The sequence below is a fragment of the Montipora capricornis genome, chromosome 3 (genome assembly GCF_036669925.1).
Source record: "Montipora capricornis isolate CH-2021 chromosome 3, ASM3666992v2, whole genome shotgun sequence".
Classification (NCBI taxonomy): Eukaryota; Metazoa; Cnidaria; class Anthozoa; order Scleractinia; family Acroporidae; genus Montipora; species Montipora capricornis.
In genome coordinates, this window is record NC_090885.1 from 53,799,242 (window position 1) to 53,824,241 (window position 25,000).

General features: G+C 39.8%; 2 protein-coding genes across 7 annotated transcripts in view; one reads left to right on the forward strand and one right to left on the reverse strand.

The window, feature by feature from the left end:
• LOC138043393 (uncharacterized skeletal organic matrix protein 1-like) overlaps nt 1-6,780 on the reverse strand; it is a 13,916-nt gene extending 7,136 nt beyond the window's left edge. The window contains exons 1-3 of the mRNA XM_068889641.1: nt 6,739-6,780; nt 1,065-1,394; nt 158-320 (exon numbers count right to left, since the gene is read on the reverse strand). Of these exons, the coding sequence (XP_068745742.1) occupies nt 158-320; nt 1,065-1,347 (446 nt within the window). The 5' untranslated portion in view covers nt 1,348-1,394; nt 6,739-6,780. The remainder of the gene's footprint in view (nt 1-157; nt 321-1,064; nt 1,395-6,738) is intronic.
• A 7,233-nt stretch (nt 6,781-14,013) lies between these two features.
• On the forward strand, nt 14,014-23,202 carry LOC138043397 (uncharacterized). Of its 6 annotated transcripts, none has more exons than XM_068889652.1 (3): nt 14,014-14,074; nt 19,989-20,054; nt 21,065-23,202. In XM_068889652.1, the coding sequence occupies exon 3, from the start codon at nt 21,176-21,178 to the stop codon at nt 22,502-22,504; it is 1,329 nt and encodes a 442-aa protein (XP_068745753.1). In that variant the 5' UTR covers nt 14,014-14,074; nt 19,989-20,054; nt 21,065-21,175; the 3' UTR covers nt 22,505-23,202. The 6 variants fall into 6 exon arrangements, with proteins under 6 accessions (XP_068745753.1, XP_068745750.1, XP_068745754.1 ...); XM_068889649.1 differs by lacking the exon at nt 14,014-14,074 and adding an exon at nt 17,634-17,717 and having other exon boundaries at nt 19,989-20,030; XM_068889653.1 differs by lacking the exons at nt 14,014-14,074; nt 19,989-20,054 and adding an exon at nt 17,634-17,817.
• Nucleotides 23,203-25,000: the final 1,798 nt, after the last annotated feature.

Below are 25,000 nucleotides of genomic sequence, written 5' to 3' on the forward strand. Positions count from 1 at the left end.
ACCGGCATCGCGCGGTCAAGGGATTAAAACCCCGTTAAAGTCTTGAATTTTTCAGGCTTCTCTACGCAATTGCTAAAATTGCTTTCATAACTGCGAGGAGCATAGCTCACTTGAAATAACAGCCTTATTGGTTTAAAAAGAAATGTTTGATTGTAACCTCGAAATAGCAGGAAGTTTAACCAGGAAGTACTCTGTCGATGTGTTGATGCTTCTGATCTCTACATCTCCTCCAACGTAGGACAAGTTGAATTTAATTAAGAACCAGTACTCCTCCAAAGACTTATTATGAACCAGGATGCCGACAGTGAGGCGAACGGAACCTGTAACAATAAATAACAACAACAGCAACAAAAAGAGTGGTTATACGGGATTCGATTCCCGACCGAAAAAGAGAAGGATAACTATGGTTATTTCGGACTCCTGCGATTGTGTGGTTTTTTGTCCTATACAAATATTTTAATTGTTTGAATGTCGGTTAAAATTTAATATTCACACAACGGGCAAAACCTTGAACGTTTTGTTTAGAAGACGCTAAATATCACTATGAGGTCTAGTCGAAATGTTGCATCAGCCCAACTAAGTGGTTTTCTGTGTCTAAATTAAAGACTAGATGACAATTCGGTGACTTAAAATACAGAAAACTGATTAAATTGAAATCACACACATTCAATTGACAAGTTAGCTACTTGTGCAAGACTCTCTATTGCAAACACCACGTTGACTACGTTATCAGGCCTTGTCTGTTTGATTTGTCGTCAAAAATTGCTATACCTTTGATATATTAGGTGACACTATAACCAGACAGCTAATTTACGTTACATCACCGTTTTGCAACTTTCAATTCATCATTCCTCGCTGTTACGAGCTCTATATATTGTGCCGGGACACCACATGATTTGATGATCGCGCGGGTGACGTCAGTGCCGCAAGGGGAGTGAATGCACTGCAATCCAGTTATACACCACCATTTCGATCAATAATAAACTCACATTCAACAACAACAACAACAACTGCGCCTTACATTTATCTACACTGAAGCCGTTCATTTTATTAATGAAACGTACCGTTTTGAACATTGCCTCCTTCTACCTCAATGTCATGATCCAGCTGGTAGGTCAAACTTTCGCCCTCTTCCAATTTAAGCTCAGCTAAACTTGCTCTCTGTGTAGTATTTTTCAGCGAAAAATACACGCTCAATGAAACCACAATGCTCAATAAGAGAACCACTGTTATCGCACCAAAAGCAGCAACCATCTTAGGTTTCGAATGGCATGGCTTTGCGACTAAGCCGTCCGCTTTATCGGTAAATTGTACGGTTGGCCCGGGTTCCTTTTTTGCATCCATCATGACCGAGCTATCGTTAGAACTCAGAACCCAGAACTGAGCAGAAATTACTGACGAGGGAAAGAAAGAGGAGGCTACTGAATTAAGCATTTGTTTTTCAAAAAATTACTAAAATTACCTCTGGGAGTACGCTTCATGGAAGAAGGAGCAATTTTCATTTTCACTTTACAAACTGATTTTCGACTACAGTAGAAGAGAACCAATTCTTCGTTTGCACCCACGTGACACGGCGGCCATGTTAGATGCCAATACATAATAATAAAGTTCATTTCCCAGCGGGGAGACAGCTCATAATTCTTGCCATCCAACATGGCCAATGCAACGTCAGATGCAAAACATTCAATTAGTGCAGGTTTGAATCTGATCGGCAAAGCCATACGATTCAACGGTAAGGACTATGATACAAAAATGTATAGACTAAAAGTTAAGTCCCCCCCTTCCCGTTATCGATACACTGTTTTTGGTTTAGTCGTATTGGTAAACAGCTTTTCAATTGTATCAGCGCAGTGAAAGACAAATGGCGTATCTCTTGACAGCAAAAACAAAGTAAATTAGCATGCTGTAATGTAGAAACAGCCCGCTTAAAAGTGACCAATCAAAGAGCGCGTAATATGTTGGAGATATAATAAGAACAAATACCAATGCACCTTATTGTCAGTAAAAGTAGTGGTTGAGTGGATGCAAAAGCGCATGACCTTAAGGGGTGTAACTTGCAGCTCCTTTCCTTGGAACAAAGCTGGGAGTTTTTTTGGACACCAAGTTTATGCCCAAATATGGACAAAAATAAGATTGAAGCTGCACTTGCGGGAAAATGCACGAGCTACATTACATCCAAATATGGATTTTTTTAAACTAAAAAAAACCCCAGCTCTGACAAGGCAAAATGGCGGGTGAAGGACGCATTTTGGCGGTTAATGCTCTTCTATTCTCACTAGCTACTCTTGCTTCAACTTTTCAGAGCGTTGGCTTCATGCTATCACTTTCAATGCTGCCACGCCTCCGCCAAAGGCAGCATATTGTGACACGAGTCAACCACGGGTTGGCGGGTTACACCACCTTCAAGCTTTTACATAGTTAAACGCGACCACGGCTGAGCGGGTTTACCTCACCTCCACGTGAATAGGGCTTAATTTCTTTTCTTTTTCACCTTGAAATTTCTAATTCCAGATTCGGATTTCGGATTCTGGATTCCTTATGTATTCTTTTGAACAAAGATATCTCGCCAAAGTTTCAACGAAAATTTGATTATAGAACAAAAGACCATGTACACGTACTTTTTCCTCTTATTTTTCTAATCCTCCCCTTATGCTGAATTCGGCAGTCACCTTTTGCGTACAACTCAGTACGTAGGCGCACATGTACATCAGAAATGCCACGAAAAAATAGCATCCCATTCGAACACCGCAAAAAGATTATCAGGGCCTTTGAAGATGTAATCTAATCCTCCCCTTATGCTGAATTCGGCAGTCACCTTTTGCGTACAACTCAGTACGTAGGCGCATATGTACCTCAGAAATGCCACGAAAAAATAGCATCCCATTCGAACACCGCAAATAATTATCAGGGCCTTTGAAGATGTCAAGGAAGTCTATTTGATAGCTAGTTGCAGATACTCTTCCACAGCCTGAAGTATTGTGTCAGCTGTTGTGTCGAGATATGTAAGAGAAGATAGTTCTAATCACGGACGATAGACGCCCAAGCTATGCCAGGGTAGATAATGATATGAAGTCTAGAATTGAGATGCCTGCTTTGAAAACTAGAGAATCTGCTACCGCACAGTGGCAAGAACTCTGGAAGGAATCTTGTCTCATGTAACACAGTGGCATATATCGTACGGAACCCGTACACCAACATTTATTTGTCGTCCTGATGTCATTCAGAAACGACTAGACTATGCCATCTGAAAACGGCAAGCAAAGCAGACATCAGCCGTCCTGAGATAAAACGAAAACTGAACAGAGGAGATGGGAGAAGGAATTGCTTTGGGCAATTATCGTACTCAGCTGTTGCTGTAAGCCCTACAACGAAATATTGGTGACCATCACGGCAACGAAACGTGGACAATGGTCAGTCGTTTTATGACAACATACTGATTTGCCACCGTGCTTTACATAGTAAAGCAATTGAGGCATATTTTAGGTTCTTTCTTCGAAAAGTAAATATTATTTTGGCTGTAATGTTTGTCTCATTGTACTAAAGATTATTAATTAACTTCACGGAAATAGTTCTTAAAAGAGATCGTGACTAAAACGCATTACGAGTACATTCGAGTAACATACGAGTACACACGAGTACATACGAGTAACATACGAGCACACTCGAGTACATACGAGTAACATACGAGTAACATAAGAGCACACACGACTAACATACGAGTACGCACGACTAAATATGGTAATGTACAGTTTATATACTAATACACGAATGCAAAGGCGCAACATACGATGACAGGAGGGTAATAAACAAAACATTTACCATTTTTCACATTTCATTTTCACATGTGCGCCTTGCATCCGGCGGCTGCGCCCGCAGTACGAGTGGCAGTCAAAAGTTAGCTGTCCTAACGAAATATAAAGATAATAGCCTTTTCCTTCAAAGCTAACAATAATAAAGGCAATGCTAAAGTTGCCTTGGCCTCTTCCAATAGTTAAGTTGAGAATTCCGGGTTTAATTTGCCGAGGAGTTTGCTCAAAATAACACAACTATTACCCTACCTGAACCGCGCACCGGTGGCTCAATTGGTTGAGCACAGGGATGCCATGCCGTGAGTTCGACTCCGGCCGGACCAACACTCAGGGTTTGAAAATAACTGAGGGGAAAGTATTGTCTTTGTAATAACATCAGCAAAGGATTACACTTTCAAGTCTTCTCGGATAAGGAGTATAAACCGTAGGCCCGGTCTCACAAATATCTTTATGCATGTTCATAAGTTCCTTGTGGGACGTTAAAGAACTCACACACTATTCGAGAAGAGTAGGGGATGAGGTTCCCGGTGTTGTGGCTTTCCTTTGTGAGTGTATGGGTGGGTGGGTATAGCAAGTCCACATCAGCTGAATAGCTGCCAATACTTCAACTTGCTCGAACAAATAAATAACAAACAAACAAACTCCACGAACTACGAGCGAGTTGCTATGCCGGGAGCCGGTGACCCACTTTTGACGCCAAATTACAAGCCTGGTGTCACAAAATGTTTCATATTTTTCACTCTTTACAATCTGTTATGGTTTTGGAAGTTGTAAATCCCTTTTCCTGAATATTTAACGCAATCTCCAGTGAGATAAATGGCCTTATTTCAATGCTTTTTCTGTTAACTTTCAGTGAAGTCAGGACAGTAAAGCTTTTCCCGCCTGATGAATCCTTTCTGCCCTAGCTAAAAGTTGATTTTAAAATAATTTACACATCAACTTACTCACCAAGCCGATTTGTTTCACATCTTCGTGCACAGACACCGCTTCTTTTCGAGGCTGAGCTTTGGTCTGTACTTTGGTATACACGTGTGGCTCGTAGTGTACGCGCGCGTTTGAACCTTGCGCGCGCTCGCGTGTGTATGCAAGACATGACTCGAGCACACGTAAAAATGAAAATGAAAAGAGAAAAAATGGTACATTTCATGTTTATTGCTCCTATGCATTCGTATGTAACCAATGTATTCGTATATAACCTGCATTCCTATGTACTCTTGTGTACTCATATGTTACTCGAGTGGTGTTTTAGTCACGGTCCTTAAAAAAGGAATTGTTTGTTCTTTCAATCGCAAGTCGCGCTACTGAATTTCTTGTCTACAAATATGATTGTCATGTAAAGTCATTTTGCATGAATGAAGTTCATTTGAATATTTTTTTTTGCTTGATGATGATGTTGGATGTCATTGAAATGAAAATTACGTCATTAAACGTTTCTTTCGCGCAAATGTAGTTTATTTTGGTCTCAATGAAAGTATATTTACCTTACCGACACTGTAAATGAACAGCACAAGGTGTAATAAATCAGGGGATAACGACAACTTTGTTCTAAATATCTGTTAGAAGAACCAAAGATTGCCTAGGATTTTCGATAGCTCGAGAACAGCTACGATCTTCGATATGCTGTTTAAACACCTAGGACTTTCGATTGCTTTCCCCTTACTTTGCTTAGTTACGATTTTCGAGACACTGGGATTATGAACAGATTTTGCTGATTATGAACAGTTTAGAGCTAGCATTTTCCTCGAGCAAAATAAGTCCTCTAGTATTTTCGTATTCGTAGTCTTCAATTCAGATCTTAGGCAAACCTACAAAGAACAAGGGAGAACTGAATGAGGGCGAAATCGGCAGTTTTAGAAAATATCGCAAAACCTTCCTCATTATGCTTTTTTATTTGTGGGCATCAGTATTCAACTTGGGAGAAACAAGAATCGAGCGTCTAGCATCTTTATTTCCGCTAAGGCTTCACTAAGAAGTGTTAGTTTTGGAAGAGAAAAACATTATGCAAATAAAACCAACTTTGAATTTTAAAAAAAAGTACTTCTTCAAGACCATCAAATTGGTGCCCAATGAAAATGAACAGCTCAAGGTGTAATATATATTCAGAACAGAGATTTGATTCCGGCTTCCGTTAACGCGTATCAGTTCATTAATATTCACGAGTGGCATTTTGAGCCTTTGTTTCCGTGTGTGAATCAATGCAAGAGTTATATTAATTCGATTTGGGTCGGCCTCATGTGATGAGCGGCGTTCAGAAAGGAGTATATTCGGATGACCTCAAATGTAGAGGCGGTCGGTTTTCCCTTCTCGCGATTTTTTCTTTACTTAAAGGTCAAACGAAAGAAATTTGCATAAAATGAGTGAAACGGTTTTCTCTTCACAATTTTTCTATCGTTTGGTTGTGATTGATTCGGCAGCCGACAACGGTTGCTGAGATAAACACCTAGGTGGGTTGATAGGGACGGCAGAGCCGGGGGGACTGGGAGTGGCTTCAGCCCCCCCAATATCAAAATAAAAGTAAGAAGTAAAACATCTGTCATTTTACGGTTGATCAACGTTTAATTATTTTGATATACTGAAAGTAGCATTTCCGAGTTTCAAGATTTCAAACTTTTCTAGCGGAGAATAGACCAATTCGGCTAACTCAGTGTTGTACCCAATTCAAGTCTTTTGGGAATAAAACGCCCCAACACAACATACGCTCCGTCGTCTCTGGTTGAATACAGCTAGAAGAATGCTGTGACACTACAACGGTAATCAAGTCGTCGTTATAACTTGTGGCCGAAGGTAGACGGGTTGAAAGCTAAACTAACTCTTCCTTTCAACACCTGGAACTGTATATACTACTAAAGCATTTGATAAATCTTACATTTACGGATATTGCGGTCAAGGACTTTCAATGTGAAAAAAGAAAGGACAAATAACTACTTACATGTGTTAACCTTGTCCCTGCCGAAGTTCCAGAATACCAGCTTGTCTCGTTCCAGTTCCTCTCAACTTGAACCATTGGAGGCAGACAACCGTGCATAAACGTCACGCTATTTGAGATTTGAGACAGTTGCAACGGCAGATTTAACTGATCAAGGAAAATGTTCAGAATGTTCCATAAAAACTTCTGTTCTCGACATTTCTTTAGGAAAATCCTGCCATTTCATGGACAGCTAGATAACTTTTTTGCGTTGTCCCGAGTAATTTGATGGGATTTTGGGACTCCCCATTTTCCCTTTCAGCACTGACTCGTCGTCAGATACAATAGATATAGAGAAGGCGTGCACCTTCTCCGACACCTCAGGGCCGAGTGCCTCCAGATTTAAGCCGAATTTCTGCCACTTCCAAAGGTCGCTCGATTCCCAGCCTTGGGCAGTAATTTTGCTAGAATCGTGCCAAAAATCTTCTCATTTACACTGCTCCGCAATCTCAAAATCCTCCTCGATTTTCAAGCTTCGCTTAAGTTTTTGCCATCGACACATGATGTCGACAGAAGTTGTCGATCACGGGAATTTGATAAATTGGTATGAAAACCAAATTAACCAATCAAAAAGCTCAGATTTCTCACAAAGAGCAACCTCGTTCCCTGGGTCTTCTCGGCTTTCAACAAGGCGGCGGGTAGAGAGAAGACCCTGGCACACAGTGAACTAAAAAGACCGCTGATTGGTGCTTTTCTCAAGCAACCTCGTTCCCAGGGCTTTTCTCCAAGACGTACGTGTGAACAAACTTTCTGATTTCCTGTTGAAGGTTGATGAACAAAACTGTGTGGATTTAATGATATCGTTTGTAATGCACCGACAGAAGCAATCGACGACCTGGCTTACTTTCACAGTCAAAGAATACAGAGACCTGAAGACAGCCAACATTTTAGTAACCAGCATTACAGCTCGTTATCAGTAGATGTTAAGCAATTTGGGCCCGCATCATGTATCAAGCAAGACCAATTGCCTGTAAGTTGACTGACTTTGCTGAAAGTCGTTCTCGGTTCAATGAAACGCAGGCGATTATTGTCTCTAAAACCACGTACATCTATCGTGGGACCGTATGGGACGGTCGTCTACATGGCACCACAACTGCTTGTGAGAGAGAATTTCGTACCAAGTGCAGCCATCGACGATTTAATACTGGCAGACATCTAGGCCTTGGGCATGATTGTTTTTACAATGATTAAACCCAGCCTTAAATACCCTTATATCCTCGAGATACGGTCAGCAGGAGGCGTCACTTCTGAAGAGGAGTTAATTTAAAAAGAACTTATCATCTCCTTACTGGCAGTAGAAAAGCTTCCCTTGCGAGATGTGAAGTACGAACTCGACCGTGCTACAGCCTGGTGTGAGTTAAAAGAGGTTCACCATAGTTGCACCAAATTTGAACGCCCTAGAGGAGGCAGGCCATATGGGTTCTCAAGGGAAATAACTTTAAAATCACCCAATCAACCGCTCTTGAACGTTTTGATAAATAATGTCAGTTCAGCTTGAAGGTGAATGTTTGAACCCTCTACAATTGGAGGCAATGCCAGTTAATGATGACACAAACGCATGCGCCTTCCTGTCTGTTAGGCCATCCTCCCTTTTTTGTTTTTTTGTTTTTTCGTTTGCCGTCGAATGCGTCTCCTGATATTGGGTCGGTCGGTCGGATTGAAAAAAAACAAAGCCTAAAAAAAATCATAAGCATTCTCGGAATCAGAGGCCTGGTACCCCAGCATCATAGCTGTGGAGCCAGGAAAACAACAAAACGTGAACCCAAAATCAATATGGCGGAAAAGTTGGTGAATGTTCTTGCAAAATAAAGACAGAGTGGGAAAATGGATCAACCACCGAAACTCCTACGCGGCATAAAATGGGTTAAAAACGTCGTTACCATTTTTTTTTGTCGGTCGGACGACGCTAAATGGAGAAAAAAAGAAAGGGATGGCCTTAGCCTAGCAGAAAGAATCTTACACGAATCCGAAACAGATGATTTTTTCGCAACTTTACCAGGTGCAGTGGAGTGAAGCATTTGGTCTCTGCCGGCGAAAATAAACAAGCACCGGTATCTAGAAAAAAAAACTATGACGCCCTGGAAGCACATGAGATTCTTCGACATCAGCACCTAATCAAATCTTCGTTAGAATTCTCAGAGGAACTTCTCTTCGGAGATGGAGTATTTACGTACGAAGGAAGAGAAAAACTGCTCTCAAAACTTTGTTCTCTCAGTATTGACCGCTTCGTCGCATTGTACACAAGCAATCCTTTTGTGCTTACAATGCTGTCATAATGGAAAACCCTAATAGTATGGAATAGTATGTTCAACAATGTACTTTGACTTGATTATGTCAACTATACCACAAGATATATTTACAATAACAAGTTGTAAAAATGTGGGACTAAACATGCTGTGGTTCCCTGTTGGCAATCAGAAAAGAATATAATATTGTGATTTTACACTGGAATGACAATACGTGCAGCCAGTCGATGAGATGAGAGATAAAACCACTATAAAGCATTCAATTATACTGGTTTTACTTTAAAAATGAAGTACAACAGATTCTTTCGGGAAAATAGCTTTGAGTCAATATATAATGGGGAAAGTCGTTGCACTTTCTGCTCAGTTAAAGAAAATCAAGTTAAATGAGAACGGATGCTTTATGAGTCAAATGAGTCAATGAGTCATGAGTCATAGTCAATGAGTCAATGATACTCACAGTCAATACAGCAATAATTTATCGATTAAGCCTAAGCCCTCGTTTCAGTGATTAAGCCTAAGCACTCTCTGAAATTTTAGCTTTCATTTTATGGGTTAGGGTAACTGCACTAACTCATTGACTCATTGACTCTTGACTCATGACTCATTGACTCATAAATACTTGATACTCTGTTAAATTGATTGAAAATACACAGCGGGTCTAATCCGCAGGTCGCAGGTCGCAGGTCACAAGTCACGAGTCGCCGAGGTCTCACGTTACGAACATTAAACACTTAATGACTGGTCCCGAGGGAAACAGTTCGTTTTGTTTCTTGAGAATCTCAATGTTTCCTCGAGGTGCAGCCGAGGGTAACATTGAGATTCGAAGGAAATAAAATGGACTGTTTCCCGAAGGTACTCTCCTACACTGCCCCCACTGAGCTGCTGCTTTTCTTGCCTAGATTCTGAAACTAACCAAAATGAGAAATGTTCTTGTGCAAACAATTTTCTTGTAATATGTGTGTCCCCCCCAATCAACTCTTTTTTTTCTCTGAAAACATTTTTTTACCCGTATCATGTTTGCAAACAGTTCATTCTTTCTTTTCAGACCCTGCAAACATTCTGTTTTTTTAAAGTTCTCTCACTCCCTCCCCCTCCTCCTCCAGAAAAACAATGGTCCATCCTTTATGAAAACTCGAAATCGCGGACAATCCCGAACATCTGGGATGGTCGGCGATACGTCGGGGAAGTCAGGAAAAGTCTATTTTCCCAGAGTTTTCTTAGAAGCATCACCACTTCTGCTGGAGAGAACAGGACAGCACGGCCACAAAACTGGGAACTTCATACCCTACTTTTCACAAATGGTGTGTGGATTCTTTAAGGTCCCACAAGGAACTTATGAACACAAAAGATATTTTTGTCTGAGAGGACTTGAAAGTCTAACCATTTGTAGATGAAATTACAAAGGCAGCACTTTCTCCCCAGTTATTTTAAGATCCTGATTGTTGACCCGGCCGAGGTTCGCGTCCGCGACCTCCTGCGTGACAGCCCGATGCCCAACCAACTGAGCCACCGGTGCTCGATCAAACGCTTCATCATATTCTGACTATAATTACGCACTAGCAGAGCAGGCCTTAGTACTCTTGAATTTATCATGATTTATAGCTCTTGACCATGATGAAACGCCCTTCTTGTTTTTATTCTTGGCGAGTATAATTTTAATTCATATACCATATATATGAGGAAGAATCTTTGTGGTTTTCTGGGTACCATCAATCACCATCGGGAATGGTTCCGTTACGCTCGTAAATCAACACAAGTAATGACAACTGAACGCGCTTTATCATTATTGAGTCAATCTCCTCAAAAGAATACCTATACCTACTATACGTGTGTTGAAGGAAAATCTTTCGGGGGAAGAAAAGACTCTTCAACACTCTGGTTGTTTCTTATCTTTATTGGTCTTCTCGGGTCGATCTTCGACTAGTCCTTGCTCCACTCTCTATTTGTTAGGTATACAGCTCTTTTTATATGTTCCTAATCTGACTAAACAATCAAGCGCCAATTACACGTCAAAATGACGCGCGCCAGACGCACTACGCCTGCGCGTCAGCACATTAACATACTTTTTCCACAACAAAGAAAGTCGCTTGTCTCGACGAGATCCCACAGGTTTGTCAACATCAGACTAGCACGAACAGAGTACGACAAGTTACAAAAATTACAGGAACGAGTCACAATATCTAGAATTGTTACATAGCAAATTTACGGAGAAAATGGCGATTTACGATTATTACATAACAGATTTAAACAATAGACAAAAGGAGGAAAGGTCGAGCGTAAGCACCGCCTTTTCCATAAATTTATCTGGCATACGTGTTCCAGGCAGAACAGGACAATAACTACAATTACAGGTGTTATTTTCAATTACTTAGAAATATTAGAATATAGATCAAAAACACTTATTGAAAACCCAAACGAGACCGCTGTTGTCATGAATGTGATCTGAAACCGCGAGAACAAGTCGAAAAGGCCCAGCGGTGAACTGAAAATAAGTTGCTTCCAAAAATACAGTAAAAGACTTCGTTAGGGTAAAAACACCACCGAGTGAACCACAAATAACCGTAATGACACCAAATACTAATTAAAACATTCCTAATGGAAAACTTAGTTGGCCTAGTGTACCAAACACCTTTCTCGACACCTGTTCCAATCCAAACCAAATTCATGACCTTAGGAGAAGACACACTCTGATCGCAACTATACTAAAGAGTAAACTGCCATGAAGTAGCTACAATTTTTTATCGTTTGACACGTGTACCTGTTGTTACTATTTCGAGACCATGCATCACTTGATACAGCCAGATTTCAAGAGGGATGTTACGCTTTTAACGCTGTTCATCGATATATTTTATTGCAGTAATCACACAAAAGTCACCTCCGTGTCTCACAACATGATAACGGAAAGAAATGCGTTAGCTCTTTGTCCAACATCACTGCTTTTGACGAAGACACAACTTTCTGACATGCTGACGATCCCAAAATCCTTTGTATACAACCTAGGTCTCCGATCAAAAGGTGAAGTCTGCTACGAGCCTAGAAGGCCCATCAGGCCGGCGCTTATCTCCGATTTCTGTAGCATGAAGGGACAAGGAGGGATGCTAGTCCATCGCAGGGTTACCCCCAGCATTTCGCCGGTACCCATTTATACACCTGGGTGGAGAAAGGCACTGTGAGAGTAAAGTGTCTTGCCCAAGAACACAGCACAATGTCCCCGGCCAGGTCCCGAGCCCGGAGCACTCGATCCGGAGTCGAGCACACTAACCATGAGGCCACCGCGTCCACCAACCAGCCACTCAATAAACCCTCTCACCATAGAGTCATCTGATCAAGGATACGACCTTCGGCTACCTTCATACAGTTTCTGGCTAATCTGTGACTATCTGACCGCTTGCATTTGTTTACATGTGAATTGCCTCGTTCTTGAAGAGAAGCTACTCCAAGTTTATTGATTAAATTTCTGGCCAAATTTTACCCCAAATCATTCTGAATGCCGGTTCTGTGTTGAACTGAATACGTGGAAATGACAAAGGTTGTTTATTCATCGATCCAGTTCACTGTTGCTCTCAATCCAAAACTTATTCAATGTTTATAGTGTAAATGGCCTTTCAATTTTTTATTGCAATCGGACGTACATTCACAATACCTTAATTGTTCGATGCCTGCTGTTCTTCTGTCTTGCAAATGCTGATCATAGAAAAGTGAAGTTTAATCAAGATTTAGCAGAGTAGAGCAAGACCGAGGCGGTCCGCGGTTCCACTGTTTATCTTGGTATGGAAGTAATTCATTTTTTTTCTAGCTATTATTCCAAATACGGTGTTCTCGAATTATTTCAGACGTTCAACGCGAAATTGATGTGTTAAGAAAATAAGAGTAAAACATTCACTCGAGAGAAAAAAAGTCTCTGTGTTTTCACGTAACACAAATCTTTGGCTCTTAAATCTCTACCTATAACCCCTAATTTTAGAAAACTTAATCACATGATTTTGAATGTAATTTGGAGTAAACAAGTAGGTAGGATTAATCTTTCTTAAAGAACAATAAGTGGTTATTTATTTTAAATTACACGAGAAAAGGCACGTAATTACTTTTTAATAATGTAAGTGGAAAAACTTCGAGATTATCATAACTATGCGCTTGCGGATGCAACGCGTGTGTCAATGACGTACCATGAATCACGTACCCATCCTGGGCTGGCATATGCATTTGACGGGCTGAGAGTTTGTTTGATCATTGACCAATCAGAATGCTTGGTTTGTTTTCTTTTTTGCACCGTTTCACTGCTCCCTGTGTTACCCACGAGAACTTCATTTCTCTTAGTCAACATAAAGACATTTTTCCAAGGATGTTATTAGACCGATTATAGACTTTTTTCCTCCTTGCTACTATTATACCTCTCATGATCACGATAACGGATTATTTGGTTTTCTAGACTTTTTGCCATGAATACCCTTGCCAACTTCTCCTTAAAAATAATTGATAAATAACTTAAGTAATTAACTACTTTAAAAAGAAAATAAATCAATTAACGGGTCAATAAACAGATCACACAAATAACAAAGTAAAAAGGCCTAGGCGCCAACAACAAACTTGACTTTTAGTATTATTTAGTACCCTCGGAAAAAATTTAGTCTCATCTAAGCTGACATGTTAAATCAAAACTAAATTACCTCAAACCCTTGATAAGGGGAGGGTATGGTCAGTTGTCAGAAACCTTGTAGGATAGTTTATGTTGTTGTACCCATTAAAGATACTAAAACGTAGTTGTTGTTGTACTTTAACCCATTAAAGATACTACTGTTTTTTTTTTCTATTGTTTTCATTTTCCCTTAAGTCATTTCCTTCCTCTCTGTCAACCCCTAAAGAAAAGGTTCTTGATGTACTCCACGGGCTACCACCACTTATGACTGTCATAAGGACAACAAAAGATTGGGGTTGAAAGGCTGTTATGAATTTCGAAGAAATAATTAGAGGACGTCAGTCATTAACTCAATCTCAGAGGAGGACTGAAAGGACTATGAAGCACCTGTAGCTTCAGATCTCCAAAAGCATTTTTGGTAAGTAATGCTTTTAGTCAATGCCCATACAAATTTTAGGAGGTGATTTCTTTCTTCAGTACTTATTATAGTGACCAGTCCCTAAAAACGTAAAAGCAAAAAGCAATCAGCACCTTAAAATGCCGGTTCAGTTATATCTTGTTACTGGGATCAGTTTGGAGATTTAAGTTTGCGTAATTCTCCGAATTTAGCTGGTACCAGGAGAAATGATAGAGCCGGTCATCTTCAATCATAGAAAAATAGATCTGATACGACACTGACGAATCTAGTTGAGCTTGCCGGCTCATCGGCGGTTTTTCCAACTGTCTTTTACAGTCCAAAATTTCAAAATATGCAAGAGAAAAAACAAAGAGAATTCGCGGTTTCGAATTCAAATTTGAAGGGGGATTTGAACAGTCATACATACCCTTGTCTTGTATATGTGAGTTATTTAATTAATAATTTTTGTTAACTGTTTATTTTTTATTATCCCTTCAAACCAAAACAAACTTTGTGCAGCTTTGTCTTGTGTGCCAGAGTATAATTTCTCTCTGTCGTTTCTTGGTCATTGAGCAATTTGAATTAGAGTGTATTAGCAAAGTAACGTTGCATGATAAAACATGAATCGTGTAATAACTGAATTCCTCATGACCATATCTTGGAATGTAACATCGAAGTGAATTGTATTTACGTAACTTTAATTTTGTTGTTACTTTGAAACAACAATTGTGAGACGTGACCTTCGGTTTACCCGTTAGATTTAACCGGGTGCAAAGAACTGTTGAAGCAAATTCAGGACAAACTGCACTTGTTATTGTGCAGTGTTACAGAAATCGAGTGTTTTGGCGACGGGTACGAGACATTAAGTCAATCGACACCATTTTACAACAGCTTGAAACTCAGTGAACCGAAATGACCCAAAAATAAAACATCCAGAAAGCTTTTGTAATATTAAAATCTGTTGCTTAGTTATTACCCTTCTGGAGATGACTACTACATCTCTAACAAAATAAATCATAAAGCTGGAATTTGATTGAAATCTGTGGCAAAGACTTACGGTCATATATACCGAGTACGTGACTTATTCGATTCGTTATCTATTCTTTTGCGTTTGTACAGGCTTTGTTCTCAAACACTAAATTGGTTCAGTTTTGTCTTGGAGCAATTTTGCGGTCGCCAGGTGTATGTAATTTACAATTTTAATGGTGTATTCAAGGGTCTGTGCTAAAATCAGAGGGCGTTGAAGGAAGTTACGTAAAAGCTTGCCCTTGAGGGTTTGTGTTCTTTTTTGAGTGGTAAAACACCAGTTATTATTTCGAAGCTGATATGTCGAGAGAATTTACTCATGCATGGTTTAATCTCTTACAACAAGACAAGGAACGACTTTAAAGGTTCGAAACGGTCTGGACCAGGAATGGTATCTAGTTACGTAAGGATAAGACATTTCAAACCTATAGAAAAGGAAACGGTGCTCTAGTCAAGCCTAACAGTATATGCTGCAGTGTCATGGACTGCCTGAGGCAAGCTATTACGGGAATGCAACCAAATTGTCATTTTGGAGGCGGATTTAAGTAATGATAGTTTTTTATCACGCAGTTGGGATGAAATCATTCCCAAGGACAGCGGGTTTTTAAAAACCCCGTCAAAAACCAATAATTCTAACTTCCAATTCTATTTCAAAAAGACATCTCATCTTGTAACTTTTTTGACGTGAGCACAACCGTTAAGACGAGGTCTCTACTGTGTGGTGACAATACAAGCAAGCAAACTTTTTACATTTTCTCTTGAAAACGTCGTTCACTTGCTATTAATCGAAGTCGCTTATTCGCAGTTGATGTACGACAATTTCAATCTATTTGAAAGAGTCTAAAAACAAACAAATATTATTGATTTACCTCTGCTCCTCGAGGGAACAGTCACTTGACAAAAAATGCGACAAGGTATTCTTGTGGGTCAAAAGTTCATCATTTGATTGTACAAGAATGAAACAGAGGAAAGGAAATTATTAACATTTCCCAACATAACAGTTGTTAGAACTTAGACGAAGGCAATTATGCAGGCTGCACGTAAGGGACTTCCGTATTCTTTGCAGCTCAATTTTATTTTTATATGATTGTTATCTCGGTTTCTCTCGAGTTCCTGCCATTTTGTTCACTGCAATCCCAAACATCTCGTTGCCTAGTAAACTCCTGGGTCAGACCTACGGTTATCAGTCTGGTTCTTTTGACGGATTTTGCAATTGAGAGCAAACAGTTTTTCTACTCGCCATTTTTCTTTTGCACAATCAAGGTTATCCATATATAAATTAAGTTTAAAGAATTTGTGCAAGCAAGCTTGAAAGAATCGGAAAAACTAAGTTAATCAGTTGCCATTGATATAACCGAGCTGGAGAGAGTAGGGTCCAATATATTGTGGCATCGTTCTTAGTCATCTTAGCATGCAACTTCTTTCAATAAAAAGAAAGAACACTAAAAACGAATATAAATGAACAATTTGTGGAATTTTAATGCTCATTCGGGCCATCCTTTCTATTTTGATATTTGGTGTAAATGTGTCTTTCTCTTCAGTTGTGGACGAATGCGATTTTCGTTTCAAATACTGTATGATTGTTGGACCTGAAAGTTCGTTAGTTCGTTAGTCTTTATGGATGATATCTACGAAAAGTACTAATTTTTTCCTAGTTGTGCGCAAAAATGACCAAAGCAAGAATTCACTTAAACAGGTTCATAATGATGATGATGATGATGATACTTTGTCTCCAAGTAACCTAAACCCTAAACAAAATATTTTAGACCAGTTTTATAACGGTAAGCATAGACAATGTTCAAATGTTCATCATCGTACTCCCTACAGCTAGGAAGCGTTAGTACAAGGAAGCTTTTGAGAAGAGACATCGACAGCTGAAAAGCTGGACCACGATCCAACAAAACTTCGGTCTATGAAAAAAAAAATCCCCAAATACACCGCACTTCTTTAAAGCGAGGTGTTACTAAAGCTAACAGTTGTTTCCGGTGGAGTTCGAGTAGGGAAGAACAAAGTGAAGAAATGCAAGTTCGACTGATGAATCCAATTTCTGTAACCGCGCATCCGGTATTTTCTTTCAAAACGCACTTTAGAAGTATCTCACGAATTTAAAGATATCATACAACGAAAGAAAAAATACTACCAATATCGATAAACATACCAAACAAGAGCGAGAAAGAACAAACTATAGAGAAATTGGCAAATTGGTAAGTAATAAGTCTGTTTCGGGATCCGAACTCCTGAACATGACTGGACCATGCGCCTACGGCGAGTTAATGTGGTCAAACCCCACCACCACAAAAAAACAACCTGTAATTACTTAAAATGGAGAGCGAAGTACGGGTTCTTTGTTTGATTTGAAACACAGTTATCTTAACTATTTAAGCTCGGCCTTACGGGGCAGATGTAACCCACAAAGCGAAAACCACATTTTTGCGGAGAGAGCAATATTCCTCAACCAGAGCTCTAAATTGCGTGTGACTTGGTTTATGACGCATGATTCCGTAAAAACAAAACTAGACACTCTCAAGTACACGACTGGACATCTTATCAGAGTTACTTTGCATAACTTCCAGACACTTCCACTTTTTTTGCGGTCAAGCTTCGTGCGAATTTTCGTGGAGTACAATTGAAGCTAGCGGTAAGCAGAACTGCTTGTGAATGTTATAGTGAAACAGCTGTGTGGCTGCATGCAAAAGAATATATTCCTCCATATATCCAGACGAAATGTTTAACTCTAGGTAAGACAACTTCATGGAGTATCTTAGTCTTCACAGTCCATTGCTAACCTAGATAAATGAAGAACAATAAGAAAGGATAACTGCACTTTATTTCGCCATGAAGCAAATGGTGTTTCGAAGCTCTTTTAGCCAAAGTCTTCCTTCATGTTCTTTCACAAATTTCTAGCATATCATCATGACTAAATAAGAAAGTTCCTTCCATTTCGTCTTATTCTCAGTTTTCCCGATTTTACTGTGAAGAGATGCTCTTGCTGCTTTATGGGTTTATTACTCTTGGCCTTGGCGTAGCTCAGTCGGTTAGTGCACAAACTTCTGAGCTAGAGGGTCGCCAGTTCGATCCCCGTCATTCGATCGATATCTTTTTTGACTTTCCTCTGTTCCGTGTAGCTGTAGCTTTGAATACCCGTAAAACAAAGCATTGACGGAGGACGGGGGGGAGAGGGGGGGGGGGGGGGTAAAATGTGCTCACCAAGGGCCACAAGTTTATCAGTAACTCAGGTTCACTGTTACTTGCTACCCTCGTAAAAATAAAGACCTAACCTTAAAGCAATCGAAAAATGTCCAGGTTTGGCGTCCGATGTTTATAAGAGTACCATCACCAGAGTGAACGAAGAGAGTAATTTTCCCCGCTTTCAATCATTCCTCTAGGATATTTATCACACTTAAGTCCCTGTTCACCACTGCTTTACTAATGGTCTTCGGTTAACATTCGAATCAAAACGAAACTTGTTTATAACTATATAGTTCAGGGCAATTAAAAGGACACGGTAAGCTGCGATTGTCTTTCCGTGAGATAAACGCCCTTAGATGTATGACAGAAATGTGACCCCGTTTCATCCCCTTCCAATAATCGCTGAGTCACCTTTTTGCCAAAAGACCAAAGGCGTGATAATTACCAAGTTTATCTCCCACAAGGGTTGATGCTTTAATGGTCGTTAACGATAATTTGACGCTTTTTGCATCAGTTACTTCGGTCAAGTTTCACCAAGAATATTTTAGGTCAATTATTCATAATTGGACACCCCACGTGCTAAGCGACAATAATCCCTATATAAAAAAAAACAGAAGGATCTACCACGCAACTCAATTTTTTTCATCAATTTTCCTTGCTGACCATTGACTTAGAGCCAAAACTGGCTTGGGACTTTTTTTAGGTATGTTAGGAAAGAGAACCGGAACTGCTGCAGCAAGGACGGCTCTCAATTTCAATGTCAGCTTGTTGCCACTTGAAAAAGAAGTTTGACTTCTTGAATTTGTATAGTTTGATGAATGGTGGTATTTAACAACCATCTTAGATGTTACATATTCATGAATGACTAGCTCAGTGTAAATAAACGAGAAGAGTAATTAGTAAGGTTTTTGGATATTAAATATCACAGAGAAATATGTGTTTATTTCGTAGTAGCTATGGTACCGTGTCCTGTTGTAATATGGACAACCTTGGTCCATGCTGACTTATCTTTCCTTTGAAGCGTAAATGACACGATATTAACCACAAGACACTGCTCAATTAAGCAGGAAGGGCGCCGAAAGGGGGCGACAACAATGTGCTTAATTACTGTATAGATTTCAGCATGAGAAGAAAAGGTTAATGTCCCTGAAATGGAATGGAATGAGTCGACAAAAGCCTCGGCAACATTAGGCATACTGACACACTCTAACCATTGATATCGATAGCCACATCGAAGACTGAGAAAACACGCACGAGTAAGATAGAAATGTACAGGGCGTCTTTTCATGTTGAAAACGACATTTTCGACAGAACAAATTGTGAAATAAACCACACCGGAAGCCAATAGTATTGAAAGCTACTGATTATTCCGCCTAAGCTAATTTTCGTCTTCCCTAACTTATAGAGGACATTATTTAGTTTGTCTTTCAATGATAATAAGTTATAATTAAGCTCCGCCGGCTTTTCATTTTTCCCGTTAGCTTTAAACCATGGCATAAGTGGGCTGGTCTTTGCGTTATACACAAGTAAGATTTGTCTGCAATTGGTCGGCACTTTGCAAGTTTGATTGTCATGCATTTTGCGTAAAAATTCATTTGTACAATTTCGCCTGAGATTTTTTGCTTTGCGTGATCCCTTGTCCTATTTTCTTGTTTTTGTACGCAGTAAGGAAATCTTTGACGCAATAAATGTTTTCTTTTCCTTGTTTCAACTGATACAGGCCTCTAAAAGTATCAACGGTAAAGCATCAATCCTCGATCCAGTAAGTCAATATTAATTGCAAAAGGTGATTAGTTGTATTATTGACGTGATGACATATATTGCAATTAAGGTCCTCGAGATTCGTCAACACTTTTAAAAATGCCGCACACGTTACTGAAGTAACTTGCAACTTGCTACAGTAAATAGTTCTTGGTTATCAGCGCTTTACTCACAAGATAAGGACACGGAGAAACGATAAATATCTGAAATATCCCATGATGCAGCAAAACAGAGGGTATATTATTTTTAGCAGCTTAAATTCATTGACGTCACGAGTTCTTACTCTGTCTATGCAAATATTGACTGAAAGTTCTGGATAGCTCAAGATATATTGGCTTTGGAATACCTCATTGTTTACTTTCTTTGGAAATATTTGACGGTCTTAATCGATTTCAATGACATTTGATTAGCAAAGCTACTGTTCTCCCAATGGCGATTTCAATGCAGTTGCTGTTTAACGGAGAGCTATTTGGTTCTCTACGTGCATGAGCGTCCTTTGGAGCGAGAGTCCCGAGGTATGTTGCATCCATTGTCCAATCATTTCTATGATTGTAGATGGCGTTTTTTAATCACCACTTGAATATCCAAAAGGTCTCACTCATTCTAACTAATTTACTGCTATTCGGTCTGTTACACGCTTACCTATGGTTTCTTCGGATTTTGGGTTTTGGTAATGGTCAACCGACTTTCTGTAATGTTTGACACCTGGTGAGGCATTCTCAACGCATGATTAGGTGTTCTTTATTTCTCAAGTCTAACTTGCAAGAGGTAATTAATCATTTCAAATGGGCTGATAAATAGCTTCATATGTTGTTGATAATCAGACTTAACTGACAAATGCAGAGTTCAAACGAGGGTGCGTTCGTAAGTGTTTCGGGTAAGCAACTTGTCGGACTAATAGTACATGTTAAAGTGCCGACTTCAATGTCCTTTTATAGAATAAATATCTCAAGGGTGCGTTTATGTTTTTTAAACCATGCCGGATGACCCCCCACGAGACGACAGACAAATACTGATTTTTTTTCTTCTTTGCAGGTGTCAAGGTCTTTGAAGCCACGGCATTGTCTGGAGCAAGCTAAAGCGTCATACAACAACAAACAAGTTCGTTACCTTGCACAAGGAATTGCACAAGGAACTCATTCAGTAATGAAGCGGGATCCCCTTGAAAGTTACCAGAATCACGTGCTAGAAACTGGTCAACCACTGTCTTATTCGGCCTTGAAAAGCGGCCTACTGAAAGCGTCAAGTTTGAAGGATTTACGAAATCTGCCCTCCGCCAAACAAAGCAGGGCAAAGGAAAGTCGGATTCGATCACCTTTTTGGCGATTCTCCGGAACTATCAAAGGAAAACGGCTCCCCAAGACAAGCTCGAAAAATGGAAGTATATCAAGCGATAGTGGCGAAGGTTCCCTGTCAGACGCACAATCAACCAATAAAGAAACTATGAAAAGCATTTTGAAAAATTCGGAGCAATTGAATATTCGAAGAGGCAGTGAAGAGGACTCTGTCGAGAAACCAATGAAGAAAAAGCCACAACACTTAACCTTTCGTAAACAACCTCGAAGGTTTAGTTCGCCAACCGTATCACAAAGCACCCAAACTTTTGATTTTAATTTTCAGGAAGACGGGGCATCACCTTTTAACTCCATGGTAAAAGATCTCTCAAAACGGCAACGAGTTTCATCGTTACCTGATGCACTGTTTGGGAGCGATAATCGGATAAGAACCACAAATATCCGGGGATCTAGAGAGATTGGTATTGGATGCTTGGAAGAGGATGACGAGGAGGGACAATACGGAAATGAAATACGTAAATGTTTAGATTTCACATATCCGCAGTCAACACATGCCAAGAAGTCTTCTGTCTTACTCATTTCTGACCAGAACACGAACGAGTTGGAATTCATAGAACTAAATAAGCTCCTCGATAAAGAGACACTGAAAGCTTCGGCGAGTATACCTGACGAAGAAGGCATGACAATTCTTCATCGCGCTGTACAAAATGGTTTTGCAAACCTGGTAAAGTTCCTCATAAACAGCGGTGTATCAACTGAAATTCGAGACGGCGAAGGAAGAACTGCACTTTACCTAGCGTTGGAAAGAGGAAATTTTGATTGCGCAGAGTTGCTGATAAGGCTTGGCGCAAGCGTAAACTGTGCCAAGAAAGGTGGCAGGACAATTTTACACCGAATGGTTCAAGAAGGTGACTATAAAGCTGTTCAGTTTCTCGTGAGACACGGCGCTGACTTAAATTTGGAGGACGACAAAGGCTGGCCTGCCTTGCATTACGCTTTGAAGAGGAAAGACTTAAAGAGTGCAGCTCTTCTAATGACGCACGGAGTTAACATTCATCGCTATACAGAGAAACGAATACAAGAGTACTCTATGTCCATGGAGATTGTGAATATTGCGAAAGTAAGAATGGACACTGAGACCACAAGTAAGGAAATGACACGAGAAGTTACCATCATCTAAAAAGAGCAAATCGACTCTTGCATACTTAGTTTTGGTTGTAACAAGTCAACATTGCCGCAAACCGTTGACAAGCTAAGTTAAACTCAAAGGACTTCAATTCCAAATTTAACGAGTAATTGGATTAAATTTGATTCCTTATTTGAAGGTTTCGTGACAAATCAAGCGGATATTAGCCCAGTTTCCGCAACAATAAGCATTATCTCAGTCCTTATAGGCAAGGACTGTTTCTTTGTGCATTGACAAGACTGCTCAAGAACTTTCTTAAATCTTGTTAGAAACATCTATAGTGAAATCATTGACTGTTGTCCATACTGCGCACTAGTAAAGCAGAATGGAATGAAATTTAAAATGAAGTACGCTTCGACAACAATTCTGAAACTGAGAAATGAGTTCATGTTAAATTTGCGGCTGTACATGTGTTTTGTAATATCAAGGCTGTTAAAATGTGCATTCAGAAACTCAAGTTTATTCCATATACGTTGCATGAGGTAAAAGAGAGATAGAGGTAAATGTAATCCCAATGTTTTCACATCAAACAAGCTAAAATAATATAAATAAAATGCTACGACAGGATCTCGAGGAATTCAAATGACACATTAGTCTTAAAATCAACAACCATCGTACATTTTGTTCATTCCTCGAGGATTATCCTAATAAAGATTTTTATGTTCCAATAAAGTAAAAATTAATCTGGTAAACATGCATTTTGAACTATTTTTGTGACCATCCTTATGAGTGTGAAATACCGCCACTCCAAAAAGTCCTTTTTATTCTAATGCCAATAATACCCTTCAATCTTGCCGGCACGTGCTTCAAACCTCGCAAGGAAAGCACTCTACACGTTTGAATTCTGCGGAATCAGGAATTTGAGCCTCCATTCAACAAAGTTTATCTTGTGTCAAGAACTTCATCAAGATGTCTATATCCGTTTTCACGTATTTGACGATCTTATTGACATTTCCTTCGATTTTTTCAGATCAGCGTTAGAAATCGTTTGATATTAGTTTCCTATCAATAGTCCAAACGGTTTTCGCAGCAGTAATCCGAACGTGGTCTTGGCTTCTTGGAAGTTTAAGAGAAGATTGCTCTGAAATTTTTGCGGGTCTTGATGTGGGTTAGCCTGCAGATTATTCTTGGTAGACTTGCCGGCGTGCTAGCAAACGTGCACGATGAACTTGGTGAAAGCAAACAAATTGCCCTCTTTCAACATTCTGAACAACGAAACCGATCGCGACGCGTCCTACGCTCTCCAATAAGTTAACGAGAACAGAACTTGATATTGCGTTAGTAGAAAGATTTGTCATTGAAACTTTAGTCGCGATGCAACCTCGTTCCCCAGCGTTTTTCACCTTCCCGGCACCCCAAAGACCCTGGGAAAGAGGTATGGTCAAATAAGGCTAGGCGCTCTTACTTTCGAAAGATGACGTCGCGGTCTCACAAAAGATCTTTTTGAAAGACAACGTCTTCGGTCTCGAAATGTTTGAAAAATTGAAGTGATACCACTGAAGAAAACGTCTGGTTAAAGCGTCTCTAAGATATCTTCAAAAGTTACTTCTTCAGTTTTCACTTTTAGATTGCTCATCTTTGGCTAAGACGTTGTTTTGCCAAGATATACCTTGCATTTACTAAGTCTTGTCATGTCATCTTCTGGTTACAAAAAATAGCATGCACTGGAAGATTTTCTCAGCTGGAACACAGTTTTGAAAAACAAGCAGCTACAAAAAATTGTGTTGATTTTTCATTGGCCAAGTAGGAGAATAAACACCCTTTTCTACAACTCCACACAAGTCACGATAATAGTAAGACTGGTTCAACGTTATTCTGTTCGGAGTACTTTCTTTGAACTCTACGACTATTTTTCTTTCCTTCCTTTTAACTTTGGTGAACATAAACTCCCAATCCAGTTCCCCTCACCTACCAGGCTCATATTCGGGGGATAGTTTTAAAACATGTGTTTTCATGCCTCAGCGATTCTTCTATTTCCCTTTGGGTTTTCGTACTAAATCATTATACATATGTCTAGCCTTTCCGAAGTCGAAATGTCTGATTACAGTGTATTAATGATGAAATGGTATATGAAATGAATCATACATGAACTGCGGATATGAAATAAAGTGAAGCTATGATCTTCGCAGTTATGAACGCAATTTTTTCAACGGGGTTTGAACCCGTGACCTCGCGATTCCGGTGCGACGCTCTAACCAACTGTGCTATGAAGCCACTGACGTTGCGAGCTGGTCATTTGAGGGTAGTCTAATGGTCCAGTGAGGAATGAATCAATGATGAAATGGTATATGAAATGAATCATATATGAACTGCGGATATGAAATCAAGTGAAGCTATGATCTACAGTGTATTCTAGTGAAATTGATGAAGAACAATCTTTCGAAGCTTCATGGGAAAGTTTCGTTTCAGCCATTGAGGATTTGTTACCATTCGGCGAAACGGTCAGTCTTGCTGATTGCCACTGAACAAGAAGCGACTGAATATCGCGGA

Bases quoted from the DNA above. Each gene is read 5' to 3' on its own strand.
- LOC138043397 (XM_068889648.1), top strand. From the start codon at position 20,515: ATGAGCGTCCTTTGGAGCGAGAGTCCCGAG. The intron at 20,545-21,064 runs GTATGTTGCATC...TCTTCTTTGCAG, and splicing joins TTTGGAGCGAGAGTCCCGAG to GTGTCAAGGTCTTTGAAGCC.